This window comes from Palaemon carinicauda, chromosome 10 (genome assembly GCF_036898095.1).
Source record: "Palaemon carinicauda isolate YSFRI2023 chromosome 10, ASM3689809v2, whole genome shotgun sequence".
NCBI classification, from domain to species: domain Eukaryota; kingdom Metazoa; phylum Arthropoda; class Malacostraca; order Decapoda; family Palaemonidae; genus Palaemon; species Palaemon carinicauda.
Genome location: NC_090734.1, coordinates 152,839,995 through 152,865,903, shown reverse-complemented (window position 1 = coordinate 152,865,903; position 25,909 = coordinate 152,839,995). Strand labels below are relative to the sequence as shown.

General features: G+C 35.5%; 1 protein-coding gene across 6 annotated transcripts in view; it reads left to right on the top strand.

The window, feature by feature from the left end:
• Nucleotides 1-25,909, top strand: part of fab1 (fab1 kinase) — a 248,905-nt gene that overhangs the window by 183,043 nt on the left and 39,953 nt on the right. For 4 of the 6 annotated variants that reach the window (XM_068382038.1, XM_068382040.1, XM_068382039.1 and 1 more), the window contains 3 exons: nucleotides 8,518-8,597; nucleotides 8,767-8,808; nucleotides 20,911-21,036. In XM_068382038.1, the coding sequence (XP_068238139.1) occupies nucleotides 8,518-8,597; nucleotides 8,767-8,808; nucleotides 20,911-21,036 (248 nt within the window). The remainder of the gene's footprint in view (nucleotides 1-8,517; nucleotides 8,598-8,766; nucleotides 8,809-20,910; nucleotides 21,037-25,909) is intronic. The other 2 variants (XM_068382041.1, XM_068382042.1) reach the window with 2 other exon arrangements.

Sequence of the window (25,909 nt, the reverse complement as noted above, 5' to 3'; positions counted from 1 at the left end):
CGGATCCCGTGTATAGGGGAAGCTAAATTTTTAGGATTAATTTTCGATTGTAGATTGACATGGGTTCCACACTTAAAGGCGTTAAAAGCTAAATGTCTTGAGGCTCTGAATATTTTAAGTGTTGTCCCATACATCATAGGGGGCAGACCGTAAAACTTAAAATTATACAAGGTCTTAATTTTTTCAAAAATTAGTTATGGGTTTGAAATATTCTCCTCAGCTACCCCAAGCCGATTAAAGATATTAGAAATACATCATGCCCCTCTTAATGAGAGAATGCCTTGATGAAGTCATTGAGCTTCAGCACGGCATTTCATTCCCGTGCTGAAACTTGGTGACGGGCAAGAGGGCTCTCGAACTTGGGGAAATTGCTCCCCCAGTTCGAATCTAAATTTCTCTCTTTCATCTTTTTCTAACTTTATATGGCTTCAACCTTCTCCTAATATTATAAACTTTCCTTCATGTTGCTGTCCCAACCCTATGAGTAAAATTTCCCATATGTATGTATATATTTACATATATATGTGTGTTTATTATTTTTTTTCTCTTTTTATGGCATGGATGTTTCTACATCTATTATTGCCACTTGGGCGGATGTTTCTACATCCGGTATTGCTGCCTGCTTTGATGAATGGGAAAGGTGTCACGGTTGGGAGGTGTTTGTGCTCAAAGCTATATGTGAGAGTATTGGATGATCTCAGCCATCCCGAAGATGGTTTGGACCTTTTTGGCGGAACTATTCTCAAGTGTTGGGTCTTCGGAATCCAGGGGGATCCAACGCTTGGGGTAGGACTCTCGGCTTTTGGCCGGAAGCCCGTCATTACAGATATGGGGAGGATGATTCCATAGTTTCTTGGTCTCAGTCCTAACAGGCGGGTTCAGCTTACACCTGTGCCTCTATATCTGTTTTGATGCTATCCTTCGGGTAGGGTATGGAGTGGACCATCTGGGAAGTATACTCTCACTGTGCTGGTAGTGGAGAGAGTAAATCTCCTTCCCAACATGTGATGCCTTAATGTTCTCAAGCAGGTAAATCAAACTTCAAAAAATCACTCTTCTCTCTTCTTTTTTTATGATGGAATCTTGTGAAAATGACCCCACCTCCCCTGGATATGCTGACTCGCCCCCGGCACTGTTGACGACCTCTGGCAATTCATTTAAAGAAAACTCCGTTGACGACGTAGGAACTAAAAAGGACTATTCTTTAAACACTCGGAGAAAGGGTAATTTGGGCAACACAGGAAAACTGAAAGTCCTGCACGTTACCCAAATCCCTTTAGAAGCTAATTATGATGTGCTACATAAAATATTTGAGTGTTACGGATCAATAAATGAAATTAGAATGAAACTTCAAGATGATAATTGGGAATCTTGGTTATCATTTAATTGTCACGAGGAAGCATTTAATGCAAGCTGTAACATTGTTGATATTAAAGTAGGTAATATGAATGTTAAGGGTGCTCTGTGTGATGGGGCACCTAAAGATCTGGATGTCTACAGACCAGCAGACTGGGCTGATAAAGATATAGAGGCAGATATACCATCCCAAAGAAAGCCAAAACCACCAATGTGGCTTCTTGCTCAATCTGTAGGAGGTACGGAAAATTATTTCAAGATATGCAAATTTCTTCAGAGGAAGGTAGGTACGATCGCACCTGGAGATATATCTCGATTTGGGAAGAAAAGTTTCTTGATAAAGGCCAAGTCATACACACAGTCTGTTATACTGTCTAATTTGAAGACAGTAAATGATGATATAAAATTGGACATCAAACCCCATCTAAACTTTAGCTATGGAAGGGGAGTGGTTTTTAATAGGGATCTGTATGAATTTACTGAAGAGGAGATATTGGCCATGTGTCCCCTATCAGTGTGGAAAGTACATAAAGTACCTGGAACATCAATGATTGTTCTTACTTTCCAGGATGCTGATGTACCTTTCCACATAGACATAGAAAACAAAAGGATCAGAGTTCAACCTTTTAAGCAGAAGCCACTGCAATGTTATAATTGCTTTAAATTTGGACATCCTTCCAAAGTTTGCAATAATGAAAAAATTTGTAATACTTGCTCCAAAATTTATCATGGGGATTGTACACTTGAGGCAAGGTGCTTAAACTGCAACTCTAATCATAAATCTAATGATAGGAGCTGCCAGTTTTATAAGTTAGAAGAGGCTGCCCTCAATAAATCAATTATTGAACATGTAAGCGTGGGGCATGCCAAGAGATTATTAAATAAATCTAATACTTATGCAAAAACATTAAAAACAGGAGAAAAAGTTCCTCGGGAATCATCTCACCCACCTACTACTGTAGGTAGTTCTCGAAAAAGGAATTCACAATCTATTGATAAAGTGCTGCATAAGACAAGAACATCTCCTCCTAAAGATTTATCATTGAGTATCAACAAAAAGACATTGCCCACCACTATCAAACCTTTGTCCCCCATTACAAAGGATAGTACTAACCTCTCCCAGGCCATATCCTTGCCTGATTTAATGGAGATTCCACCTGACACCAAGTTATCAGGTGTACCTGTAGTGGGGAAGGTACAAAAACCTGGTAACTTGCAACCTATTAATCGTAAAAGAGAGAGACCTCCATCTCTCTCACCCCCTTCCATAAGAAATACTAGAATTATGACATCAAATAAATATGATGTTTTGTCTGTTGATGTTGGCGATCAACCAGAAGACAATTTAAATAAATCAGAAATTCAAGTTGAGGTCCACCATCCCCCTCAACAAATATATAAAAAAGATACAAAGAAAAACTCCAACGTAAAACCCAACATAACAAGACCATCTCTGAAGAAACCTACAAGTAATAATGTTAGATTAAAAACTGCTAATGGGAAGACCTCACCCAAGACGTCTTCCAGAAATAATCCATAGTTTTCTCCTCCATTTTGCAATGGAACTGTCAGGGTTTGAGGGCGAAATATGAAGAACTTAAGCTCCTAATTCATGAGCATTCCCCCATAATAGTATGTCTCCAGGAAAGTATGCTTGATTCTAACACTCCTAGTCCTCGAGAGTATGTTAGCTATAGAACACCATATAATCAACAAGCAGGGAGCCATGGCGGAAGTCTCATGTACATTCGTCGAGATGTTCCCCAAATACCCATGTCTATACGTACAACCCTGCAGGCAGTTGTTGTACAAATTGATATAGGGAGAAAATATACAATATGCTCTCTGTACTTACCTCCAAATGATGATATTTTATATGATGATTTAGTAGAAGTTATTCAACAACTCCCTCAACCTTTTCTCTTACTGGGAGATATGAATGGTAGACATCCTTTATGGGGTGATGTTTTGGCCAACACAAGGGGCAATATTATCTCATCAATTGTGGAGAATGAGGATGTGGGGCTCCTTAATACAGGAGAGCCCACGCACTTCCATGTTCAGACAGGTACTTTGTCATGCATTGACCTTTCAATTGCAAGCTCTAACTGCCTTCTTGATTTTGATTGGAGGACATTAGATGATTGGCATACTAGTGATCATGCACCAATCATTATAAACACCAACAAGGGTCCACCTTTGCAAAGATCGCCACGTTGGAATCTAGACAAGGCAGACTGGGTTAAATTTTGTGAGCTAAGTGAAATTGAAGGGAGAGCAGAACAGTTTGAAAGTATTGATGATGCCATAGACCTGCTGAATGGAACTCTTCATACAGCAGGAGTCAATTCAATTCCCAAAACAACAGGATTATTCAAACGACGACCAGTCCCGTGGTGGTCTTCAGAACTAACTGCACTCCACAGAGCCACAAGAAGATCTCTAACACGATTGCGTAGACTCCGAACTGATGAGAATTTAATTATGTACAAGAAATGTAGAGCACAGTTCCGTCGTGCCATGAAAGAAGCAAGGCGCCAGTCATGGATGTCTTTTGTTTCCTCCATTAACAGTAGAACACCACCATCTTCTGTGTGGAGGAAAGTAAAAAAGATAGCTGGCAAATTCACCCCCAACCCACCACCAGTGTTGGAGGTGAATGGCCAGTATGTAACTGAAGCAAATGAAGTTAGCAATGCCCTGGCTAATCATTTTTCAAATGTATCCAGCAAGTGTGAAGGAGCCCCTGGTCACCAGTATAGGAGCACTGAAGAAAAGAAAATTTTAAATTTTGCAACAAGAAGGGAAGAGTCGTATAATTCTCCTTTCACTGAAAGAGAATTTGATTCCGCACTTGCTCATTGCAACGATACAGCCCCTGGACCCGATGGAATTCCATATGCAATGATTAAACATGTACATTTTAATACAAAGCTATTTATTTTAAGTATTATTAATAGAATATGGCATGATCATAGCTACCCAAGTGTTTGGGAACTAGCCATTATTTTAGCCTTTTTAAAACCCGGTAAAGACAAGTTTTTAGCAGCAAACTATCGTCCTATTGCATTGACATCTTGTTTATGTAAAATCATGGAGAAGATGGTCAATGCAAGGCTGATATGGTACCTTGAAAAGAAAGGTATTTTATCACCGATTCAATGTGGATTCCGAAAAATGCACTCAACGACTGATGTGTTGATACGACTTGAGTCATCTATTTGTGAAGCCTTTGCTTCCAAACAGCACCATGTTACAGTATTTTTTGACCTTGAAAAGGCATATGATACCACATGGAGATATGGTATTCTTAAAACCATTCATGAATTGGGATTGAGAGGAGAGCTGCCACTATTTATTCAGGCATTTCTTTCACATAGAGTTTTTCAAGTGAGAGTGGGGGAAACTCTATCAGAGAGTAAGTGCCAGGAAGAAGGAGTTCCTCAGGGTAGTGTGCTGAGTGTAACCCTTTTTGCACTAGCAATTAATGGGATATCCTCAGCCATTCCCCAGGATGTTCTCTCAACACTATTTGTGGATGATCTCTCAATATCATTTGCTGGCACTAGAATGGCAATGGTTGAGAGAAAAATCCAACTCTCTATTGATAAAATTATCCAGTGGGCTGACATGAATGGATTTAAGTTCTCGACAAGTAAAACTACCATTGTCCATTTTTGTCGTATCCGGGGAGTACATCCAGACCCGGATATATACATTAAAGGTCAACGGATACCATGTGTATCGGAAACCAAATTTTTAGGTTTGATATTTGACTGTAGACTTACATGGGTTTCTCACCTAAAAGCGCTAAAAGCTAAATGTGTTGAAGCTCTGAATATCTTAAAAGTATTGTCCCATACATCATGGGGGGCAGACCGCAATACTATTTTAAAATTATACAAGGCCTTGATTTTTTCCAAAATTAGTTATGGTTGTGAGGTATATTCTTCAGCCACCCCAAGCCGGTTAAAAATATTAGACTCTATACATCATGCAGGTATTAGATTATCTACTGGAGCTTTTAAAACCTCGCCTATCCCAAGTCTCCTTGTTGATGCTGGAGAGTTACCTCTAGACCTTTACCGAATGTCTTCCATTCTTCGGTATTGGTTTAGAATGCAAAGACTCCCTAGCTCTCTAGCCTTTCAGACTGCAAGCCTTGTAAGACACGCATCATACTTTGAGTTGCACCCAAAATTTCCTCAACCTTATGGCTTTCGGGTGAAACGATTTTTAAATAGTCTGGATATAATTAGAAATAAGGTACTTCCATTCAAGTTATCATCAACGCCTCCATGGAAATTACCTGACATATCTTTTTGTAAATACTTTATTGGAGTTAAGAAGAATATGACTGACTTAGAATCCAGGTCTCTTTTTATGGAACATGTCGAAGAACATAGGGGATCGACTTTTGTATATACTGATGGCTCCAAATCTGATGCTGGCGTTGGATTTGGAGTACATAGTAATGATTTTAATTGTAGAGGTGCACTTCCTCTAACAGCTTCCATATTTACTGCCGAACTGTATGGCATATTAACCGCTATTGAGAAAATAGCTTTGGAAAAGGAGGGTAATTTTACAATTTTTAGTGATGCAAGGAGTGTTCTTCAAGCTTTAGAAGTTTTTAATTCTAGTAACCCTCTAGTTTTAAAGATTTTAGAATGGCTTTTTATTATTGGACGGAAAGGTATAACTGTTCGATTTTGTTGGGTTCCAGCACATGTAGGTGTGTCTGGGAATGAGAAGGCAGATTTACTGGCGAAGAATGCGGCATCCGAGTTGCTACCAAGGAGGTATCCCATTCCATGTAACGATCTCCTACCTTATATCAAGAAATTGGTTTGTGATAAATGGCAACAGCACTGGGACAGTCAAGACGGCAATAAAATGAGGGAAGTAACAAATATCATATCACCTTGGAGGTATAACATGATTCCCCGAAAATGGGAGACGACTCTTTGTCGTCTCCGTATTGGTCACACACGGTTGACACAAGAGTTTCTGCTGAAGGGCCAACACCAACCGTACTGCGAGGACTGCTTAGTACCTTTAACAGTGAGGCATTTGTTGACTGAATGCCCTAATTTTACTAACTTAAGAAATAGATATCTGTTTGAGGCTCGAGGTGAGGATGGCAGGTTTATCCTTGCCAAGATTCTTGGACATGATGTGTCTTACTATGCGAGCGGAATTTTTAGATTTATTTCAGAAGCAGGTCTTCTGAAAACTCTATAACTATTTTGATGACTTCTTAATTTTTATGGTTTTAATCGAATTCTCTTTTAATTTTCATATACAGTAAATGGTATCGGCGTCAATGACCTTAGATGTCAGGATGCCAGAAAACTTTCAATCAATCAATCAAATACATCATGCTAGTATAAGATTGTCCACAGGAACATCTAGAACCTCACCTATCCCAAGTCTCCTTGTTGATGCTGGTGAGTACCTGTAGACCATTACCGCATGTCTTCCATTATTCGGTATTGGTTTAGGTTAGAAAGACTACCTAACTCTTGTAAGGAACTCTTACTTTGAGTTTCACCCAAAATCTCCTCAACCGTATGGCTTTCCAGTAAAACAATTACTAAACGGTCTTGATAAAATTAAAGGTAAGGTACTTCCATTTAAGATATCATGAACCCCTGCGGGGAAATTACCAGAGAGATCTTTTTGTAAATATTTTATTGGTGTTAAAAAAACATGACTGAATTAGAAGCTAGGTCTCTCTTTATGGAACATGTTGAAGAACATAGGGAATCAAATTTTACATATGCTGATGGCTCCAAATCTGATGCTGGCGTTGGATTTGGAGTACATAGTAGTTCTTTTAACTGTAGAGGTACACTTCCTCCAATATCTATCATATTTATTGCTGAATTATATGACATACTAACTGCTATTGAGAAAATAGTGTTAAAAGAGGAGAGCAATTTTACCATTTATAGTGATTCAAGAAGTGTCCTTCAAGCTTTAGAAGGTTTTAATTCTAGTAACTCTTTAGTTTTAAAGATTTTAGAGTAGATTTTAATTATTGGCCTGAAAGGTATAACCGTTCGATTTTGCTGGGTTCCGGCACATGTAGGTGTCTGGAAATGAAGAGGCAGATTCACTGGCAAAGAGTGTTGCAGCCGAGTTGCTACCAAGAAGGTATCCCATTCTTTGTAATGATTTTTTACCAGCAATTAAGAATTCTATTTATAACAATTAGCAACAGCATTGGGATAGTTTAAGCAAAAATAAAATGTGAGAACTATTGATTTGTATATCCCCTTGGAGGTGTAATGGGATGGCCCGAAAATGGGAGACTACTCTTTGTCGTCTCCATATTGGTCACACTCGGATGACACGCAAGTTTTTGCTGGCTGGTCAACACCAACCATATTGCGACAACTGTTTGATACCCTTGACAGTGAGGCATTTGTTGACTGAATGTCTCACTTATAGCACTGAAAGAAATAGATATCTGTTTGAGGCTCGTGGTGAAGATAGCAGGTTCAACCTTGGCAAGATCCTTGGACATGATGTGTCGTACAATGCTAGTGGCATTTTTTAATTTATATCAGAAACAGGTCCTCTTAATGCTATTAAACTTTTAACCCATATTTACTTCTCGGGTTTTAATTGAATATTCTTTTAATCTTTATTTATAACAAACAATATCGGCGTCAATGACCTTCGATGTTAGGATGCCAGAAAACTTCAAATCACTCAATCATAGATCTAATGCCTGGATAATTATTGAAACTAGTAAAATCAGAATGGTTCACTTGTCATGTGAGTGAAATAAAAAAAATTATCCTACCATGTTAAGTAATGCAACTTACTGTATTGTGCAGTACTGCATAGACTTTTTGTCAGCTAATGAATGGCATTCCTTTGGTTGAGGTCTTTTATCCTTCTAAATACTGATGAAGTCATTATAATTTGTGATTTTATATTCTCAAGGAAAGTAATACATATTATTGAAGATTGTTTGTAATTTATGTATGTATTATTCAAGCAGACACTAACAGATGGATGTTTATCATTCAAGAAGGCACTTATTGTTGGATGCAGACATTAAAAGACATTATTTTTCTAAAGAAAACTATTGCTTTTGCTTTCATATCTTGTTAGCAGAGGTCAATATAATTTTATGCATATTTTCAGTACTGGAAGTGAACCTCTCGATGACGAAAGTGAAAAGGTGTGCTCTGCGAATGATGAATCGACTGGAAAACCTGCATTGGGTATGTAGCAGTAAAGACTGAATATTTGAAGTGTTGCAATTTGCTATAATTCTTTACTTGGATGAATAATTTATAGTTAAAAGTTATTTTGCAAATAATTTATTAATTATATACTGTTCTTGATGTTAGTGAAGATTAGCCATAAAATTTTCTTTCCTTCACAATTCAGATTCTCAGGATCAGCAGAAACAGAGTGAAGAAACCAAAGAAAGTAAGTGTATTTTTATGAAATTTTGTTTACCACTAGATGTAGTTGTTACTTTCAAGACCTGGCGTTGCATTATCAGAGCGTACAATTAGTTATGATTTGATTTTTTTATTTTAGGAAATGGCAGAGATATAAGATGATTTCATTGTGTATTGGGTGTACCTTTAAGAAATATTGTGTAAAGAAAAGTTCTATTTAGCTATCTACCATGACACTTCCAATATTTGGGATGTAGCTGACATCTAATAAGAAACAAAAGGGGATTTTTTCCTTGTTCCTCCTTGCCTGACGAGGGCTTGACCTGAATTTGGTTGGTACAGCTAAGGTGTTACAGCCCACCCTTTCCCCGAATTCCACAATAAGGGAAGCTTTATATGCTGACTCCCTTAGTGCCCGCTACCTTATTAGTCACCAAGGTGACCTGAGGTAGCACCATGGCCTATCGGAGCTTTCATAATTGCTCACTATTCATTTCTATTCCTAGCATGATCTTTTGCCTCTCGCATCTATCTTCCTGTCACCTAGGGCTTTCTTCACTCAGTTGTCTAATCAAACCTTGGCCTTCCTTTTGCACTTCTCCCATCAACTCTTGAATATATCACCACCTTACGCAGATGACCATTTTCCATCCTTAATACATGGCCAAGCCACCTCAACACATTTATATCCACTCTAGCTGCTAATTCATTTATCACACCCATCCTCCCTCTTACTACTTCGTTCCTAACCCTGTCCAGTCGAGATACACCAGCCATACTCCTCAGACACTTCATCTCAAACACATTCAATTTCTGTCTCTATCACTTTCATTCCCCATAACTCCGATCCATACATCACAGTTGGTACAATCACTTTCTCATACAAACACTATTCTTTACCACTCCCTTAACTGCCCCTAATACTTAACATCCTTCACTCACTCACTGATATACACCTGCTTCCACTCCTCCATTTCCAGCAACAACAGAACCCAAGTACTTACTGTAGACTGATTTACTTCAAGTAACTCTACATTCAACATGACCTTCAATCTAGCACCCTCGTCCTTTCTTTGGCACCTTATAAACTTACGTTTACCCAGATTAACTTGCAACTTCCTTTTCTCACACACCCTTCTAAGCAATTACTGATTGACATCCCTTCTTCAAGTTTGCAACCAGTATAGTATCATAACCAAACAACAACTAATCTACCTTCCACTTATGATCCCTCACATCTATCAGTTTCAATCCTTGACCAAGCACTCAAGCATTCACCTCTTACAGCTCCATCAACAAACAAATTGAATAACCATGGTAACATCACATATCCAAGTTTCAGCCCCACTCACTGGAAACCACTCACTCAATTCATTTGCTATCATAACACATGCTTTAATGCCTCTTGCAACACCTTCCACTAATTCCATATAACCTTATCCCATCCCTATCAACTCTATCATAAGGTTTCTCTAGATCCATAAATGCAAAATATACCTCCTTACCTTTTGCTAAATATTTCTCACATATCTGCCTTATTATAAAAATATGATCCATACATCCCCTACCTTTTCTAAAGCCTCCCTGCTCTTCTAAAATTGCATCCTTAATCCTTTTGATTAACTCTACCTTATGATGATGATAATTTTTACATGTATTAATGAAGTAAATGTGTGATGTATTAAAGTTGGAAATGATCATTTCAACTACATAAAATGATTCATTTAGAAATATTTAGTTGAAATACAGTAAAATGAATATTCACTTTTAAAAGAAAAAACGTTTTGGGGGTAAAAATTAGTAAGTTTTATAATTTATTATTATTGTGGGTGAAAATCAACACAAAATCGTGCTCAAATAGAAATTTTCATCCCTATTGACTTATTAGGGGTAATTCGAATTAAAAGCTATCAATTGTGTCACCTAGTGGAATGGGAAGTTGGGGAAAACTCGCTGGTAAGAGACTGATGTCTTGCCAGGTAAATACTGAATTGTAGTTAGCAGTTAGGTTCCTACTTCTTTTGAGCCTCTGGTGATATGGTTGGAAGCATCCTGGCCTTTCATTTGAAAGGGCTAGGGTTCGATCGCGGTATGAGGTAGAAATTTATTTCTATTTGAGCATGATAGTGTTGATTTTCATCCATATGGACTCATTAGGGGTAATTCAAATTAAAAGCTATCAATTGTCACCTGGTGGGCCGGGAAGTCGTGGAAAATTCGCTGGTAAGAGACTGATGTCTCCCCAGGTATATCCTGAATTGCAGTTAGCAGTTAAGCTCCAACTTCTTTTGAGCCTCTGGTGGCATGGTTGGAAGCATCCTGGCCTTTCATTTGAAGGGGCTTGGTATAAATATATATATATATATATATATATATGTATGTATGTATGTATGTATGTATGTATGTATGTAAGCTTTGAGTGAATAGAATAAGAGCAAAGTAAATACCCTACATATATTCATTTGCCTATATTCTGTGATATCACATTACTAAAGCTGTTAGTTAATGGACTGTCAGGATAATGTGTAGAGTGGTCACCTTCCTTTAAGTAAAGTCTTATAAAATTAGAAAGGGGCAATTCTTCCTCTGTAGCTGGACCCCCTCCACAGTCATTATTTGTGAAGGGTGGTTGAAAGGGGTATTCTTATTTGTTATCTATGAATGGAGAACAGGGATTTATCTTTTCCAACTCAGACTTTCTCAAGCCAGTGGGTGATTGACTAATCCTAAGGAGTTTGGATTTGGATCTGCTGATTTGGACTTTACAGTCCAGTCTGAAGCCTGCAAGTCCATTCACCATCCGGGTGAATTTTGGGTAAAATTTAGAATTTTGACAGCAAAATTGAAGAAATGAGGAAAGAATGGAGGTAAAGTAGGATATAAAGCCAGTTCAGCATTATCTCCAGTGATAGTATTGGTTCTCAATAGGTTACTTATTTTTAGGAGACTAATTAAGTGTTGGAGGTGCTGTGATTATTTACATAGATCCTAAACTAATAGTCTTTTCTATGGCGAGTCCATTCATTGCCTATTTATGCACTGGCCCTAGGGCAGGGATGAGAATGTATGTTTGGCAAATTAGCTTGCATTGTATTCCTTGTTCTACCACAGAACATCTTCCCAAAAATAGGTTTTTCTTTTGTCAAAGCCCATTTTTTGTTAAGTGGAGTAAAATTGGAGGATACCAGGTTTTGACAAACAATGTGCAGTATTGCTGCAGAGAGATTACTGTACAACTTTAATTTTTTATGTATTATGAATTTTGTAAGTTTTTTCCAAGAAAGATATAGATGAGTATACATGGATAAGAGTGGAGAATGGAAGACTTGTGGAAAGAGCATTGATGGATTGTGTTAATAACAAGGAGGATGATTGGAAGATTGCAATATTTGCACATGTTTAGGGGTATGGCTACAGGTATATCTGATTACTTTTTTGTTTTAGTAAAATAATGGGGAAATAGAAGGTAGTATGTGAAAGGGAGTGAACTGGAAGAGTTGAAATACCAGAGGTTTAAAAAGCCAGAGATAAAAAGTGAATATCAAGTAAGGCTGGAAGTAGCATGTGACGGGGAAAGCTAGAGAAACTGGTGATCTAGAGGAGTCGAAGTTAGTAAAAAAATTTTTTGGACATGCATGCAAGTGGTAAAAGGATTGTTGGAGGTAGTATAAGGAATGTTTGTGAGTGGTGGAATGAAATAATGAAGATGAAAGGGGAAGAGGGCATTAGAAGATTGGCTGCAGCAAAGTATGAAAAATAGAGAAAAATTTAGAAGTAAAACAGAAGGTAGCCGAGGCAAAGAGCGGGCTGACTCGGGTTGGGGTCAGGGATTGAGTAGTAGAGTATGTATAAAGAGAATTAGTATTAGGTTTGGAAAGAAATAGAGTAAGGAAAATGATCGAGGAGTGGAGAGATAAAGATGAAAATGGAAGGTTATTGAAAGGACATGAGGTGAGAAAAAGGTGAACTGAATATTTTGAAAGGTTGCTAAATGTTGAGAGTGGTAGGGAGGCAGATATAATTGCTGTACAGGTGTTGAGGTGCCAGAGAAGGGAGATGAGAATAAGAGAAATTACGAGAGAGGAAGTAAAGAGAAGTTTAGACGAGATGAGAGCAGAAAAAGCACCAGGTATGGATGGTGTGGGGGCTGAGGTGATAAAAAGTGGTGGTGTGGCCATGCTGAAATGGTTGGTGACATTATTTAGTATATGTTCTATGTTGTGATGGGTAGATGGAGGTGGTTTGGGCATGCTTTTTGCACTACCCAGGAGAGATTAGTTCACCAAACTTTCAACTGGGCTTCACAAGGCACTAGAAAAGTTGGAAGACCCAAGCCTCTATGGCTGAGGACTATGAAACTTTAAGTAGGAGATTAGGAATGGATAAGTATTGATTTAAAAATTAAAAGCTCAAGATAGAGAGAACTGCGAAATCTAACCAAGGCCCTTTGCGTCAATAGGCGTGGGAGGAGATGATGATGATTGTCAATGGTGCCAGTGAACAGGGTATGTGTGTGTATTGTTCCTCTATGCATAGATGGAAGAATTATACTTGATTTTTGTAATTCTAAGGGTATTAGTTTATTTAGTGGTGGATAAGGGGGTGGGTGGGCTGTGGCACCCTAGCAGTACCAGCCGAACAAAGATTGAGTCCCTCGTCAGGTGGGAGGAGCGTAGAGAGGAAAGATGCCTTGACGTGTGTGTGAAAACTGTATGGAAGTGTTAATAGGATTAAGGACAAAAGAGAGAATGCATTCTTAGAGGTGCAGAGTGGCTTTAGAAGAGGTAGGGGATGTATAGATCATATTTTTATAGTTAGGTCAATGAGAGAAATATTTTACAAAAGGTAAGGAGGTATATTTGCTTTTATGGATCTAGAGAAAGCCCATGATGGAATTAGTAAGGTTGTGATGTGGAATGTGATGAAGTTATATGGAATTGGTGGAAGGTTGCAAGCATTGAAGAGTTTATACGTAGGTTGTAAAATGTGTTAGGGTAGTGAATGAAGTGAGTGTGTGGTTTCCTGTGAGAGTGAGGCTGATGAATTTAAATAGAATTCTGTATGAGAAAGCGATTATACCAAATGCGATGTATGGATCAGAGTTGTAGGGAATGAAGGTGATTAGAGAAAATTAGTGTAATAGGTAAAGTATCTGAGGAGTGGTTGGTGTATCTCGGTTGGATGGGGTTGGGAATGAAGTAGTAAGAGTGAGAACGGGTGTGATGAATGAATTAGCCTCTAGAGTGGATATGATTGTGTCGAGATGGTTTGGACATTTAGAGAGGATGGAAAGTGGTTGCCTGCTGGTGATGAGTGCAAGAATTGATTGGAGAAGTGCAAGAGGAAAGCCAAGGTTAGGGTGGATTGACTGAGTGAAGAAAGCCCTAGGTGACAGGAGCTTAGATGTAAGAGAGGCAAAAGAGCATGGCAGGAATAGAAATGAATGGTGAGCAATTGTGACAGTTCCAATAGGTAACGACAGTAGGGGAGTTAGCATATTTAGCTTCATTTGTGGTGGAAGATGGGACTAGGGTGAGCTGTGGCACCCTAGTAGTACCAACCAATCATGGCTAAGTCCCTAGTCATGCAAGGAGGATTAAAGAGGAAAAATCCCCCTTTTATTCTTTTTATATGTTGGCTACCCCTAAGAATTGGGAAAGTGCCATGGTAGATAGATAGATGAATGTTATAAGTTATTTGAGTGCTTTTAAAATCTGAGGATCTTTGGATTGATTTTCTTGTTTAGGAAAAGTCAACAAATTATGAACATTCCAACTTACGTAATATTTTATGCTAGGGAAAGATACTGGTGTGAAATCATGGTATTTTAACCATTAAAGTTAAGGTAATTTGGAAGACTACAACAAAGCATCTGAAGGAGATATTATTAGGTATTATCGTTGCATTGTGTAGGTCACAATTGTTTGTTAACGGAATAAAATTTTAATTTTTGTTTATCTTCAAATTTACACTTTGAAACTTTTATGGACGTAATGAAATATAGGCATCACTGTATACATCTTGAAGGGTTTTAAAATTTGGTGTTCGCCTTATGTTATTTGTGAGCTATAATTTACACAAATGTTGAAGAACTGTGTGTATTTAGTTCCCTCACAATCTGTTTGTATAGGAGAAAATAGAAAGAAAGTATCCTGGGACATGAAAGCTTTTATATTTGGAAGTATCGAAATAGAGAAAATAATACATTGCATTGCTTGGCATTTTCTACCTTGATATTGTTCTTGCACCCAAGAATAGTTGGAAGTCTTCGGTTAACGGTACTTTAAGTGGGAATCACAAAACCAGTCTTGAAGGGAAATTATTTTGCTGGAGATTTCTAGATAAAAAATGCTTCAGATTGATTCAATGAAGTCTTCGTTTTTTTCACAATGCAGCATGAAAGGAATGTTATGTCAAGGCGCATCCTAATCTCTCTACTACTTCATATTACTCATTTTGCATTACTAATGCAAGATATAGCATGTTGGGGAAGACAATAAAATGAGAACCTGGTACAAATTTCAAGCCATATTTTTTCTATTATATAAATAAATTTTTTAATCAAATATAGAGAAAGATAAATCATTTTATTGGCATATTTTGTCAAAAATTTACTAAATCTAATGTATAGTCTAATATGTATATAACTTAATTTCAAATTCATTTTACCTAGAATATTGGAGTCCATGTTAATGTTAAAAGATATGAGAGTTATATGTCCTACTTGCTCAAACTTTTTATAAAAAAAAAAAAGTATCTTGAATAATTTAGGCTAGGAAGCAAAGTTGAAAAATTCAGGCTTGACATTACTCATAACTGACTTGGAAGATGATGATACATTATCAACTAAGAGCATTAATGTCCTCAGAAAAAAAACAGAAAATTTAATAGAATTTGACAACTATTCCATTAAAGAAGCCAATTGTGTGAAAACTGTACTGTACACTGAATAATTTCCACTCTCCCATCTAAATTCATCCGATCCTTGAACATTATTTGCAACCTCCATACTAATTTCTGCTCTGCCAGAAAATGTAGGAGTGAAAGCTTGATCTAAATTATCCCATAAAACATTGATTCCTTTTAAATTATTTTACTTTCCATTCTTATTACTTCCTACTCTGTAAGGTGCCAGTTGGCGGTAATTAAAATTAATGCTGTACTTAATGATTGAGGAGATGAATTCTTCTCATGGGTTAGAGTTCTCTTGCTTGAGGGTACACTCAGGCACACTGTTCTATCTAGTTTCTCTTTCTCTTGTTTTGTTAAAGTTTTTATAGTTTATATAGGAAATATTTATTTTAATGCTGTTGCTATTCTTAAAATATTTTATTTTTCCTTGTTTCCTTTCCTCACTGAGCTATTTTCCCTGTTGGGGCCCCTGGGCTTATAGCATCCTGCTTTTCCAACTAGGGTTGTAGCTTAGCATTTAATAATAATAATAATAATAATATTATTGTGACTTTAGCAAACACCTGAATGATGCTTTTGTTCAGAAATGCAGACAGGTAATCTTGAAACAAAAACAAAACTGGACTTTATAATCTAACTATAGGTTGTTTCTAACTACAGTACAGTATATAGGTTGCCTAGTAATGAAACATACGATAGGTAATTGATATAAATTAAGTGGAATAGTCGCAATTTTATGTGGAATGTTATTCGCTTTAAGATAAAAGCTCAAATCAAAGTTACAGAAATCAATAATGTTGCCGTTGGGTATATACCCTGTAACTGAAAACTATATGTAAACAGTATTCCCAGTAAGGATCCCTCGTGAATTATTTTTCCTCACTAGAGATAAAAGCTTCAATTTTTAATCATATGGAAATGCCTGTAAGAGGTAAAAGGTTTGAATTTCATACATACAAAAATACCTCAACTGAACAACCAAAAGTATAACACACTCCTCTGTGTCATATTGTATATCCCTAACATTTAAAGAAAGAAAGTGGGGTGTCTATAACAAAATACACATTTAGTGGTATATTAATCATTTAATAAGGATATTTAATTTATGATGAGCACAAAAAACATTAATAAGGTAAAAGATATACCAAAATGAATTGAATAAACCTTGCTTCTCCAGCAAGATATTGTTTTACACATCACCAATTACAGGACAGGGGGACAAACTCCTGTTCACCACACAATTATAGAACAGAGGGACAAACCCCTGTTCATCTTTAGACAGAAGGAAGCTCAGAACCCTACATGAATGTAGATACTAGTCTTGTACTCTAACTATAGATTTCAGCCTATAAATGTAAATCTATGGTTAATATATCTGAACAAAAGGAAAAAACATGTCCTTATAAAACTATACCTCCATGAGTTTGCTATGCAGTGTTCATGGATATGGTACGAGCTTAGGGCAAAACTCATCTATAATGATGATTATGATATAACAAATGTTAGGAAAGAGATCAGATGTACTTGAACCATATTGATACCAGATAACTGTAATCGTAGAATAAAGCTCAGTTACTTTATATGCAATACTCTGAAAATTGAACATGACAACCTTTCAAAAGGTGGATTTCAACCTAAAAACAACGCAGATAGGCCCAGCAGCCAGCTTTGCTGCATCCTTTTTATGAGAAAAAGAATTGACATCTCTACAGTCAAGCTCTTTGGACTGAGTGATTGTATAAGAGCACACTCCTTGTTCACCTCTTGTTTCCAGTATTACCCTTGGGGTCTATGACTGCAAATCTAAGAGCCCCTTCGGAGCAAAAGCTCAGGACAATCTTGGGAGTTGTGTGTGCAAATAGTCTGCAATCCAAGAGGTAAGGTGGATCACTGTACCACTTGGTGCAGTTTCCTCCCATGATGTCTCATATTTCCATGCTGGTTGGTTCCAAGAGGTGAAGGTATAGAGGATGACGGGAAAAATGAATTTTTGTAGATAGAAGAGATCACGCTTCATAGATTATTATCGCATTGTGACCTGTAAGAAAAATAATCTATAAGATAACATTTATTAAAAAAAAATTTTTCAATTTTTATTAGAATAAAGTTATATTAAAAATCACTCACTTTTTATGAAATAAATGTGGAATTATTTGACAGTCTTATTATTGCAAAGTTTTTGTCGATGTTAGGTTCAAATATCTTTTTGTTTTGAGCCAGGTTTCTTTTCTAGTAATCTTGAAGTATCTTTTCTTTACCTTTTGTTATACTAATGAATAGATGCTATTGAAATATAAATAATAAAAAACAGCCATGCAAAGTATTTGCTTTTAGTTTTATGAAAATTTGACCTTTGAAAACCGGTTATCTAAGGGTATATATGGTATTATATAGTGGGAATATATCGAAAAGGTTGCATGTCAAATTAAGTTTGCTGTTTCAGACTACATACATAATAAGCAAATGGCATTAGGAAAGTACATATAAGCACATCAGGCCCTTGACTTAGTTGAAATAAACTAATGTGCGACTCTGGTGTAACGTCAGTGCTGCTTGACCTCTTCTCTCACTGCATCTTCTGCTTCATTGCATGTTCTTTAAGCACTTTTAAGTTTATTTTCATTAATTTCTCTGATTTTGTTTTCTTTAGAATGCACTGAAGTGACACTGCCGTGAATTTTGCAAAATATTTTGACTTTTAGATTTCACAAAACCCTTCCTTTATGATGTGTACAAATCTTAATGTTCTTCATTTCATGTAAAATAATTTAATGATTATAGTTTCGGAACGAATGTTGTCAGGTAATAGTAATTTCATCTTTTTACTTTACATACAATGACCTCATATACTCCAAAAGAAATTTTATAACCTACTTGGAAAATAGGATTTTTCCATTGCAAAAGTGTGAATCATATTTATTATAAGTAGATCAGATATTAATTCAATTACTTGCAGTGTGATTGGTTGGTGAATGTTACAAAGAAAACTATTAAGAAAAGTGTATGGAGATATTTCCAATCAGACTGCAGAATTCTGCCATATTGAGCTGAAGTGTGTGTGTGTGTTTCATCTATACTACATTGTTGGCATTGCTTAGTCTTCTGCATGCAGGCATAGTAGTTTTTTCTTTTTTAAAGAATTTGATTGAGTTTGCTCTTGTTCAAAACAATATAAGGTAATATGCTACTTTACTTCTCTGCAATGGTGTTTTCCATATTTTTCCCCAGTAAAACTATTTTTTGAATTGGGCTGTTAATTTATTAGTTTCTTGTACTTTCATGATAGCATAGAACTAACTTGGTACTTTTGATAAGTCAGTATGCAAGTGAATGCATTGTTAGTTCAGGAATTGGCTATGAAGAAGATTTAGAAGTGAAATACATAAAAAACTTGATGTCCCAGTTATTAATCAGAATCTTAATTCAGTTTACAGTGTTCTGTATTTTCTTTGGCTGGCACAGTTGATAGTTTGAACTAATATAGGAGCAGTTATGATGGAATTCTTTGGTGCAGTTGAATGGGACTGAGTGTGTAATATTCATTATTTTACAAGTGGAGTATTATTGATTAATTTTCAGAAGTTTGAATATAATAGATTACTGTATAAATGGTTCTTAATGAAGGTTGAAGTAGTAGTCTTAGTCCTTACAAAATTTTTCATTATTGAAATTCCTGGGGTGGGGTGAAACTGGACACCATACATCACTTACTCCATCATTTTACATGAGCCTCCAGTTACTCATAAGAGGACTCTTATTACCCCTCTGTGACCTTAGCTGGGTTGATATCTGGTTAGTGTACCATTATAAATTCTTACCAACCTTAGGGAGGTTCCCAAAGCAGCCACACATTTTAAGGTTCCACAGGCTTACTTCTCTCTCTCTCTCATTGAAATTATCAGGGAAGGCCATAGTAGTTATACATTTCATTACTCAGTGCTGCAACATTTGTATTTTCTTGGACTATCGCCGTCAACTTCGTAACACATCACTTAATGTATGCATAAGGACTGTGTAAAACACAGTTTCATTCATTTTTTGTAAAGTTACTGACCTAAGAAGCTTGCCAATTGTATCACATAATTATTCCACTGTTTAAGATTCTAGCCATTCTTTTTCATATACTTAACCAGCTTATCCTAGATTCTATTTATATTCCTTATACAGTAATAAGAAATCTTTGTAAACTTTACTATATCAGTTAATTTCCTCTTTTCTTTGTGAGAAAAAAATCTCTATACATGACCAACCCTACTAGATTCTACTTCCTTCACTCATTCAAGAATTCTCCACCCCTGTTAGAGATTTTCTATTCATAATTTTGAAAAGAATCTACATATTCTTCTGAGAAGCAGTCTCCTTATACTTGACCACCCCATACTCTACTATTTCCATATTTTTTAAGAATGTACTGTATAATTATATATTGTACTTTACCAAACCTAATAAACTAGTCCATCTATCTTTAAGAATAGATGTCCATATATTGACCAGCACCATAAGTAAAATACCAACTCCTGTTAAAGGAGACATCATGTATGTGATCACTTGTAACACATTGTAGAAATGAGACTTGGTGACCGTTTTGCTTAATTATAAACTGATAAACTCTATCCTACCTAGTATTTGTAGGTAAGTGCCAAGCTAATATTTTTCTTGTTACATTACAGCAAGGACAAATTTTCCTAATGCATATTTTTGTTTATTTTGCTGGTTTTCCCTCGCAGTTTATAGGAAAGAACAAGTTTTTCGTATAAGTTGTAAGCATATTGGTTAAACCTTCTGATTTTGGCATGGTGTAATTGGTGTATTTATTTTGTTAGTTGTCCTTCATTGTTTTCAGTGTATTAGTTTAGGAGCACTCATAATTCTTTTGTGCTTGCCCGTGTGGTTTTTTGAACAACAGTACAGTATTACTTGATAAGTGATTTAAATCATTGGTGTGTGTGGCTGAAAATTTTTTGTCCTAAATTAAATGTGATTTAATTGTTGATTTAGGTAACAGATTGGAACAACAAACTTTAATTACGAAAGATATAAATAAGATGATTATGGAGGTCTTATAAATTATTCTCTTTGAAGTACAAATTTGTGTACTTTGCCAAGTATTGTACTCACAAATTTCTTTGATTACTAAAATTTCTAAATCTAAAAGTTTTACTGTACTAGTCATAAAGGAAGGGTTAGAAAATTTGAGTTGCTGAATTTTTCCTAGATGTACAAAGGTCTCTAGGAACAATGCGTGTGACGCCCACTCAAGAGTGCCTAGCAGAGGAGAGAGACCGTATCCTTCGGGCCCTGGGTGCCCTCACTACCAACACTCAGTCACCACACTGCTCAGGTATCACCTTGCTGATTTTGCTGTCCTTTAACAGTATGGTCACACCTGTTGCACCTTTATTGGTTTTATTAACAAACTAACCATTTAATTCCTTATTTAGAACCCTAGAAGAGACTGTTAATACTGTTATGCAAACAGTAGTCTTGGCTAATAAAAATGCTATTTAATTGCATTCGTTAACACACAAAATGCCCGGTGTAATATCACCTACTGTATTATGAGTTATGATCTGCAGTGGAAGTTTGCTTACACAGTAGGCGTATAACCTTTCTTTACACTGTTTTATTGTTTTGTGTGGGCTGATTATAAACTAGCTGGGTTACTAGTAGTAGTGTACTGTAGTATGATGTATGTACTGTACAGTGTTACTTTATATATATATATATATATATATATATATATATATATATACATACACATTCATATATATAAATATATATACATATATATATATATATATATATATATATATATACATACACATTCATATATATAAATATATATACATATATATATATATATATATATATATATATATATATATATATATATATATATATATATATACATACACATTCATATATATAAATATATATATATATATATATATATATATATATATATACATACACATTTATATATATAAATATATATATATATATATATATATATATATATATATATATATACATATATATATACATATATATATATATATACATACACATTCATATATATAAATATATATACATATATATATATATATATATATATATATATATATATACATACACATTCATATATATAAATATATATACATATATATATATATATATATATATATATATACATACACATTCATATATATAAATATATATATATATATATATATATATATATATATATATATATATACATACACATTCATATATATAAATATATATATATATATATATATATATATATATATACATATATATATACATACATATATATATATATATATATATATATATATATATATATACATACACATTCATATATATAAATATATATATATATATATATATATATATATATATATATATATATATATATATATATATATATACACATATATACCTGTATATATGTGTGTATATATATATATATATATATATATATATATATATATATATATATACACTATATGTATATATATATATATATATATATACACTATATGTATATGTATATATATATATATATATATATATACACTATATGTATATGTATATATATATATATATACACATATATACACACACACATACAAATACACGTACATGATTTTGTCTATGTAATACTTGTGAATTGTAAGTAAAATTCTTGTCCATTTTCTTTCCTATAACCCTAATATAATTGTGGGCTCCATGTCATTGTGACAAAACAGTTCTTAGTGAATGCCATTATCCCAGTTCAGTTGTTGCCCCTGAATTTTATATTACTATAGTTTTTCTCTTTATATGCATATGCATATCTTTTTCATTTGTAAAATTATATATTTACTATAACTTTTTGACTAGAGTTTAAAGTTATTTCTGTCTTGTATAATAAATCAGTAATGTTTTATAATGATACAAAATAAGTCATTTGAGGATAATTAGTTAGTTGCATTAAATTTCTCCGTTTATGATATCTGCTAAACCATTTCCTCCTCTTACTTTGTTTGTACTGGTATACAAACCTTTCATCCATTAAGATGAGGAATGTTCTCATCAGAAGGTGGAACAGCTGTGAATTTGTTACTGAAGTAGTTAATGACATTTGGTGGGTGGGGCTCCTTTCAAAGACTTTACTTTTGTCTTCAACAGCAACGAGTACGGATATAAATTTGTGACCTTACCAGTGGCTTTTCCTTCTTTTTCTTATACTTTTCAGAAAGTGTATGAGCATTTGGATTTGTAAAGTTTACCGTGATGTTCAGTTTTGTTATTGTAGGAGAAGGGTGGCCACTGCAACTTGTTTATGGTAAGATCAGCAGTAGACTCCACACACTGCGCTTCTGGTTGGGAGCATGACTTTTCAGTCATTCCCATAAGCTGAGGTTAAACCAGCGACTTCTGTTCAGTGGGAGGCTTACACTTTGAGATGATGAGGGTGGCAAAGTCTTCTTTAGTTTCAGGCTTGGCAATGTCCAATGTGAAGTTAGCGAAGCTTTATACTGTAGTTCCTCTCTATGCTCATAGATTTCACCTGCTACTGAGGCTTTTGTGCATAAACCCCTGGTACAGTCCCTTCCTTGATGCATATCCTGCCAGAGCAGGGAGATCTCAGATCTGTGTAGGAGAATTTTTCAGGGCTTTGGTGGAGTGTGGAGTTCTGTGTTCACTGACTCCCAGCTGGCACTGGAAGCTCAAACTGTGTAGATAGCCTTCAATGAATTTGACAAAAAAACGTTGAAGTCCCTGGATTGAGATGTGACCCATGTTATGAAAGTTATGAAAACCTTGTATGAGCTAACGGAGAGCCAGCTCTCAAGACTTGCCTTTTTTTCTATCCTTAGCATCGATGAAGAGATTAGGTGAACTGCTCTCTGTATCTTATGTAATAATCTATGCTGAGTCTGTTCTATTTGTGCCTAAATTCATGGCCAGAATCCATAACTGGTCGAGAAATGACTCGAGGTTTGAGACCTTCTCCATTCCCTCTCTATGCAAAGCGTCCGGTGTTAATCTATAGAGATGCTTTTGTGTCCCGTGAGGGATTTTCGGTACTATCTGAAGAGGACTTGATATATCAGGCATGAGTGTCAGCATCTCCTCTTTCTGGCTTCATTGGATGATCCATAGCCTTCAAGGGGAATCTTGAAGTTTGCTAGGTGTTGAAGGCAAGAGTTGGGAAATGCCAAACAACCTTCATAGCTTTTTACTTACAAGAATATTCCCACAAGTCCCTCGACACTTTTGGTCTTGGTCCTTTGGTGGCCACTCAAGTAGTTGTGTAGCCATCCCAGTTCTCACATGGGACAGAGAGCTTCTTGTCTATGGTAATATGTAAATGTGAGTTTGGAATTAAAGTTAGAATGACTAGCTCTTCTTTCCTTCCCCTTTTTCCCCTCTTTGGGATGAAGCAGTTATATAACTTCTCACGGGATATAACATTGATACTAGTAAACTACATTTCTGAGCACCCTTCTTATCAGACTAGATCTATATGTAGTTGTTCTCCCCCAACCTCTTACAAAGAGCAAGATGGTGGAATGGATACCAAACCCATTGGACATCACATATCTGGTATTTTCTTCCAAACTGCATCTCTCCTTTGGGATACAAATATTCCTTTGTTAACCACGTATTGGGTACATAAAAGTGCTGACCAGTCCATATCAGCTAACTCATCCCTATAATGGGCCAGGTAGGAAGTTACTGGTATCATTTCTCTCTCTCCCATACAGGACCAAGGATACTGACATGTTAGAGAAGAAAAAGAACCCACCAAATAGGTTTTAGGGGTCTTCTTATCCACCAGTAAGTGAATCTTTTTATTTTAAAGGACAAAAGCTTTGAAAGTTTAATGTCCCACCTCAACCATTCCTCTCAGGCCTGAGCTGAAGGTTAAAAGTTGAGTTTTTAAGAGGAGAAAGGGCAAGGCCACTTGCACCACCAGTCGTAACTACCTTGTTAATGAATTCACAGCCGTTCTATCTTGCACTGAAGAAATTCCCAATTTTAAGGGAATCGGATTTGTATAACTGGAAAATATACATGTTACTTTTAAATTTTGTCACATTTTGACTGTTGTTGAAGGACCATGTTAAATTAATGTAATTGTAGAAGGAAAGAGGCATATTCAAGTAAAGATCTTGAATTTATAAAAGATAGTTTTGAATACTGATCATTTCTTTCAAACTTTATATCACTCAGAATAGGTATAGCCTCAAGGATCAGATCTGTTAACTAGAACAATGGTTCATTTCAAAGCTGCTCAAGTTACTGAAAGGATCAGCCTTTGTGACAGAATTGTACTGTTGTGTTTTGAACTAGGCACTTTAGAGGGTAGTTCATAATCCTGTTGGTATAGTAAATACTGATTTTAGTAAAGTAATTAAGGGAATAGAAAAACTTTATATGGCAATGTAGTATTGAAATGTTATATGGTATTCCTTATTTAAATAACCCATATCTAACCATAATAGTAAAACCCTTTTTTTATCTGCTTAATTCCTATAAAGATGTTTAGCCAAGTGCATCTGTAAATGGAAGAGTTTCTCATCGCCTGCATAAATTAGTTTTCACGTACTCAGGAGGATCCATTTCACCTGCTATTATATTGTGTGTTCTCATGTGCTTGAAAATTTTGTAATTAGCTGATAGTACTCATCAGTTTCTCCTTGAGTATGCTTGTTGATTTCATTTACAAACAAGATAAAGAGTGCAGATAAGTAATTTTCACCATTTATTATGAACTTTGAATTGAACATTATACTGTACTCAACCCAAAGATTGTTTACTAAAAAGATTTAGAACATCACTTCCTACGAGATACCGACAGCAATAGTTTAAATAAGCATCAATTGCTTCATATAAGTTAATGTATTACTTTGTCAAGGTATGGCTCTCCATTTATGTAAACTTAGCAGATAGGGTACATTTGTAATCAAAGCACTTGTCCTACAACCAGAGTTAAGTACACCCAAAGAGATGCACATTATAGTAAAATATAACAAAACTACAAGAGCTATAATCACTTCAATTTATGTACGTTGTATTTATTTGTATGTAATGTTAAGAGAAGTTAAAAGTTCCTTTTAGAAAGTAATGTCAATTAGTAGCTTAGCATGCTAAATCTCATGTCAGGTTAAAAATGCCAAATACTTCATTGCCTATCACTG